The 7,047-nt window shown below is 29.7% G+C and overlaps 1 protein-coding gene across 1 annotated transcript in view; it reads left to right on the top strand.

Moving 5' to 3' along the window:
- The window catches only part of HELRODRAFT_73535 (hypothetical protein), a gene marked incomplete at both ends in the record, with an annotated part of 3,459 nt that extends 2,221 nt beyond the window's left edge, over nucleotides 1-1,238 (top strand). Inside the window, one exon of the mRNA XM_009014055.1 lies at nucleotides 879-1,238. Coding sequence (XP_009012303.1) covers nucleotides 879-1,238 — 360 coding nt within the window. The remainder of the gene's footprint in view (nucleotides 1-878) is intronic.
- Between the last annotated feature and the right edge of the window lie 5,809 nt (nucleotides 1,239-7,047).

Raw genomic sequence — 7,047 nt, 5'->3', positions numbered from 1 at the left:
TTTTTCAGAATCGGAACAACTGTGGCATGCTTGAAATAGTCTGGCACTATGCCTTTTTTTAAGCAGAGATTTATGAAACTAGTTAGAAAACTTATAAAAAACTTTAGATATTTCTTAAAAATGTGTGTTGGCATGATATCAAGTGAACAAGTTTTAGACGGAGAGTCAAGTATAATCTTCACAAGGTCCTCCTCAGCGATTTCAGGAAATGATGTCAATGCAACAGTTGGTGACTCTCTATCTTCTAATAACGAGGTTGAAACACTAGATGAATAACAGAATGCACAATCTTTGCAATCTTATCTGTGAAAAATTTCATAAAATCACCAGCTGTATGATTGACATTAGCATCCAATAAATTTTCACTTCGATCATTGCATAAGATTTTATTTATAATTCGCCACCGGTCCTTTTGGTTGCCACAGGTTTTTATCAAATTGTTCCAATACCCACAGCGTTTATCTGAATATAATTTGTATTTTGTTTTCAATGAACCAAGCCAATTTTCACGATGAACATTTGATAAACTTCTTCTATACAATCTCTCAAGTTTTCTGCAATATCGTTTGACCCGTAGGCAATCATCATCAAACCATGATACATTTCTATCAATTCTTTTGCAAATCACTCTTAGCGGCACACATCGGTCAACAATGCCTTTTAATTCCATATTGAACAATTTTAATTCGTTCTCAACATTTTCACTTTTGCATGGTCCAGATATTGGAGAATTTGCAATTGACTGAACAATCTGATCTTCATCCACATTTTTCCATGATCATTAATAATAATAATAATATTAATTGTGTTGTTTTTATAACTTTAATAAATTTTTAATTTTACATTTACCTGATTCCTTTTTGTTGATTTTTTTTCAGATTGTGGACAAACATTTAGAAATACTTTCTTCAAGTCACATTGAATGTAAATTTATCAAAATTAATGCAGAACGTTGCCATTTCTTAGTTGAGAGATTGAGAATAAAAGTTATTCCTACAATATGTTTAATTAAAGAAACTAAATCTGTTGACTACATAGTTGGTTTTGATGATTTGGGTGGAAGAACAGATTTTGCAACAAGTAGACTGGAGTGGAGAATTGCACAAGCTGGCATTTTAAATTATGCTGGTGATTTACTGCATCCTCCAACCGAAGTCCAGACTAAAAAAAAATCTAAATTGAAAACAATTTATTCTAGTAAAAACGAGGAAGATTCTGACAGTGATTGTGATGATTAATATTTTTTGGAATAGAAATCAATAAAACATTTGTGTACCACCTCGTATACTTTTTGTATGTTATTGTTTCAGCAGTAGTTTTTTTTACAACATAATTTAAAAAAAGATTTTTAAAAAAAATTAAAATATAGTATTTATTGATCTGAACTAATTTAGACTTAAAAGTACGATCGGGGTAATTGAGGTTTACCTTCTTTTTGTATATGCCTCTCATAAAAAGTCTTACTAGAAGCGGAAGCGGTATTGACGTCACGCATCCATTATCAACCGTAAGCTGCGATCGAAGTAAATCAGATCTTTCTAAGCTTTAATGTTGGAACCATATATATATATATATATATATATATATATATCCATGGTTAGAACGTTAACATCATGGATATCCATGGTTAACATAGCATAGTCAATCATCAAATTTCATTTGCCACCATGGAGTTCTAAACTGGAATTGCCCTATTTTATCTCTCCCATTTTACGAAAGCAAGAAAAGCAATGACGTCAAGCATTTATTATAATTTTACAGTCTAATACTTCCAAGTCAACGTTAAGATCAGACGCTTTATTTCACTTCCTGTGTGTTATTCAATGTTTGCCACTCAATAAGTCCCTTTAAGTGAGTCTAGGACGTTAGTGCCGTTCTTCTAGTTAAAACATTTGCTGGGAAGAACACAATATGTCCAAGTTCCATGAATCCAACTGCTTTAAATTAAACATTAAATTTGATATAGCGTTAAACTTTCTAAAATTTTCATTTTCTTTGGCTGTTACTTAGGTTAAAAATGCGCGAACTCTATCGTTATGAAATGTATACGGTTGAACGGCTGATTAGTTTTTAAGCTTAACCTCTGTGGCAATCACTTAGTAATGGTTATTACATACGTTTTTTTTTTTATTATGAAGCTCTGTGGACGATTGATGCGACTTGCTGTACATTTGAGCCACAGAAAATATCCACAGCACCCTGCGCGATAATGCTTGCTCTGACCTGATACATAAATAATTATATAATTAAATAAATAAATAAATAATAATTTATTATCTAAGTATTTAATTTAGCATTTTAGCAGCTGACTGAGAAGCATCAATCAAATCAAATGTCTGGTGCTAGTCGAACCTGCCAACTACAGAGCTGTGCTCATTAAATAAAATGAGAGTTACATTTGGATTTGGAGACTATTCACTTATGAAACTAATCCTCTCTATCTCTAAAGATATACATTATAAAATATAAAAAAACAAAAATGTTTTCTAAGCATTTAATTTTTTTTTACCTTTGCTTTTTACTAAAATATACTAACTTTATTTTAATTAGTTGTGTAGTTTAGTTTTTAATGGTAAGTTTTTTTGACTACATTGCCATATAATGAAATATAGTATATTGTATTACATATATGTAATAAATAAATAAATATATTATACTTGCTTTAATTTAATATTTAATTAATGAAGTTTCAATAAATTTTTTCTTTTGGCTACATTTGCACTGCTACCAATGTCATATTCATATGAGCTTTGGCTAATAGCTAGGGCTAAGGTTTATTTATGACATGCATTGTATTTTACAAGGGATTTCCACTGTTACCAACTGTTCAATCCAATTTTAATTCATAATTATAATCTGAGTTGAATTATTTTAGAAAATCAAAAAAGTATTACTTCATTTTGCATTCATTCTAGTATTAAAAAATTTTCACCCTAACTTTCATCTATTTTTTATTAACAGATGTAATTTTTCAGGTATTAAAATATTTACTTGTCATTTAAGCTTCAGTATATATTATAAGATTTATAATGCAAATTGATTGGTTTGAAATTTGCTTCAGAAAGGTAGAAACTTGAAAGAAATAAAGAAACTAGATGATGATGATAATCCTAATAAATCATCCAGAAAAAGAAAGCTAAGAAATACAGAAAATGATGCACAACAGTCTAAAATCTATGAAAGTTTTAATTTTTCATCTAAAGCTAGCACAAACATTGATGAAAACATTCAAAATCCATCTAATGAATCACCTCCAGAGCCTGAACATAAAAGAGTTGAGTTAACATGTCTTTTTAAATTATGCAAATGAACTGTTATATTTTTTAGTTTTTACATTTTCAGGATAAATGTTGTTCAACAAATCTTCCTTCTCTCATCAGGTTCTTGATTAATTTATAAAAAATTGATATTTTTGTTACTTTTTATTTTAATATTACATCACTTTAACTAATGGTTTTTTTAACCAATATCAGTTTTGCTAAAAAGAAAAAAAACTAAATTTTTATGTCAGAAATAAATAAAATCAATTCATTTCATCTATTTATTGAATTTTTTTTATTATTTTAAATTAATTTTTATTATTTTGAATTCAAAATCAGGTTACTCCATAATGAGGTTATTTTTGGTTAATGTTTTCAACTCAAGCAAAACCTTAATTTAGTTTTGCTTTGTTATAAATACATAGTACATAAATACATAGTACAGACATATGTGTGTGTGTGCTTGTATAAGTTAATAATATGTTAATATTTTTTTTATTAAATAAGCAAAAATTAAAATCACTTTAGGTTATGGACACAAGACCTATATCAAAAAATGATGATGCAAACCAGCCCATGATTGTGGAAGACTATTTTAAAGTCTGGCTACAGCAATTTAACATCGCTCAGAGAAAAGTTAAGACCCTAGCAAATTGGAATGAGTTTACTGAACTTGTAATGAATCCAACACGTAGTAAGCATAATTTTTTTTATAATATATAGTTTTTATATACTAAAACTCAGTTTATGAAAATTAAATTGTGAATTCTTTTTAGCAGGAAACTTCAGCCTTCATCCAACAAACAATGTGGGAGAATGCAATGATGTTAAGACTAATGAAGTTTCTAGACTGCGTACCCAGAACAAATTTTTTATGGAAAATAAAAGAAGTGATAGTGATGATTCCGATGATTTTGTTACAGGCAGATTGAAAACCAGTAAAAGATTGAAAAGGAAGCTCAACAGTACGAACAGCACTGACTCCAATGATTCAAGCAGAAAAAGTGAATTAACTTCTGACAACAAGAGACAACTAAGATTTTACCGTGATAACTGCGCAAGTACAAACGTATTAAATATCAACGCCAACAATGTTTTGGAGCCAAATGATGGATCGATCTTGAATGTATTACCAACCATCCAAGAGGACGATCTATTAACGTCGTTAGACATTTATTTCAATATTAAAATAAATTAAACGAAATTAGTTTATAACTAATGTATCACTTGCCAACATTATTTTTCTTTATAACCGTTTCCACTTTTGTTACCACTTGATTAGGTTATGGACTATTAATATAAATTAATTTTGTATTTCAGTAAAACTAAAACTGAAGTGTGTCCTATGTGCCTGACTACAATCAACTCCTCTGATTATAATACCCATGTTTTTAATTGTGTCAATGAAAATGAGAGTAAAATGTGAAGTACATTTTTTTTCTTAAATACTTTCACACAACTTGTTTCAACAGTTTTTCGCTTACAGTACTACTCAGTTCAACTATTTTATTTTAAAAAATTCCAAAAATTCAATTGTTGTCTCTACAAATTGTTATATTCTGTTGGTCAATATTCTTTTATATAAAGTATGGCTTTTGAAAGTATTCAAACTTCATTGAAAATGAAGAAAAGTGGTTAGTCTAAATGCGTGGAGGGACAGCTATGAACAGACAAATTTTCACGTTTGAATGAATGGGTTAGGAGGTCCTTGAAATGAATGAATTTTTTCTCCATCTACTGCTTTCCCAACGATTTTCTTCTGAAACCTTAAAATACTTTACCAGTAGATTCTCTACATTTTATTCGACCATCTATCTGCTATCACATTATGATTGATTCTGTGCAATAATTTTCTTTCAACATTCCCTCAGCTTCAATGCTGACAAGATTATTAAATCCACATAAAATAATTTTATGATCTTCAAGAATTTTCAACTAAAATTTAAATATTTTATTGTTGATGAATTATAACTTTATAAAATAGTTAAATTCAGAGTATTAATTTACATTGATTGTAAAAATTGAGCACGTAATTCTTAGAAAGCTATATGATAAAACATGAAATAAAATAACATGATGAAAAAAGTATACGTATGTAATATAAAAAGTATCAAAATGCAAATTACACTGCTTTCAATAGTATTTATGTTTGAGGATATTTAATGAATAAATAGACAAAAATCTTGATTCTCAAAAGAAGGTGCTAAATGTTATGGATGAAACTAAACAGAACTGTCTAAATATCCCAACGTAAAGAATCAAGTTCAATATTAAAATTACGGGAAATATGACGATAAATAAATAATGAAAGCAAATTATTATTAATATTTGATGCATGATGGTCCTTAATATGGTTTATATGTGTGTTATTGGTGTAGTTTGATTATTTCTTTCGAAGGTCATTAAAATGCGATTTATCGACAATTTTATCTATATTTCTGAGTTGTACGTAAAAATGTACTTCACAAAGGCGCATCTTTGTCATTTTCTTTCGCATCAAAAGTAAATTCTTTAGACTGGTTTTTGGCGAGGCAAGTGGATCGTTTAGGAGTGGTGGGCAGTGGCAAGGCAGGCTAAATACAAAATTTCATTTTAATTAATTAACATCAATACTTTTACACCAAACTAAAGTGTAAAACGTCGTTAATACAACGAATAGAACTAATAATGTGTGTAAAATGAGAGCGCTTTGAAATGAAGACTGATGAAATGAAAAAAAAATGAAATTGTTCACTGCTTGCGGGTTAATTTCGAAAGATGCTGAAAGAATTAATTCAAACGCATACTTAGTTGAACGTTTATTTGAATGCCAACTGTAAGAGAAACACCAAACTAATCCAAGTAAACTACATAAATCACATTTACGACTTCGCTTCAAACCTCGCTAAAAACTCCTCTATTCACAACCCCTTATATAGTCTCTATAGTAGATTTTTACAATCTTCTATGGTTTACAGTCAATGACAAATAGCGAAGATAACAATTATAACAAAATAAGAATAATTAATTATATAGCGTAATTCAGACCATTCTGGCAGATGTAACGGTAAGATGAAATTGACGATATCTTTTGGATTTACATTAGGCAGGAATGGGTAAATACAAAAATAAATATTTCTTTAGTATAAGACAATAAATTGAGCTGAAGAATGTTCTTGATAACTAAGCTAAATAATGTAACAACACTAACTTTTTCTTTAAGTGATATCTTGCTTGTTGGTTGTTGTTGCTCCCATAAAGCAGTTGGCGGTCTTGTGGTCTGAAAATCGACATTAGCATAATCGGCGTGACTCGACTTGTCTGGAAGAGGAGGAGGATCATCTTCAGACGCACAATTTTTACTGCTTGTTTTCTCAGAAATCAACGCTGACTTGTTGTTCAGTGAAACGTTCGGCGTGTGAGTTTTGTTAAATTCGTTTACTTTTATCGGAGTAGTAGTCTGAATTAAAGTAAGAAGAAATGAATTTAATGAAATAATCTACATTAAAAAAAAACTAAACTATTAAAATCAAGAAAATGCAATAACAAATATGACAATTATTACCATTTCGTTAAGAGACGGAGAAGAAGACGATGAAGTATTATCGCAAGATCTGTAACTGCTGCTGGTTGACACTCCCGACACACGACATGAAGAGGAATTAGCTGATGTCTTTACGCTGCTAGCTTCGTTATTGACGGATGTATTGAAGGAAGCTCTTAATAATGATTGCTTGCTGGAATGTACTGAACTTGCTGACTTTGTAGAAGAACCATCGGTTGACGAATAAATGTAACTAGAAAAGCC

This window comes from Helobdella robusta (genome assembly GCF_000326865.2).
Source record: "Helobdella robusta unplaced genomic scaffold HELROscaffold_13, whole genome shotgun sequence".
Lineage (NCBI taxonomy): Eukaryota > Metazoa > Annelida > Clitellata > Rhynchobdellida > Glossiphoniidae > Helobdella > Helobdella robusta.
This window is presented reverse-complemented; position numbering and strand designations above follow the sequence as displayed.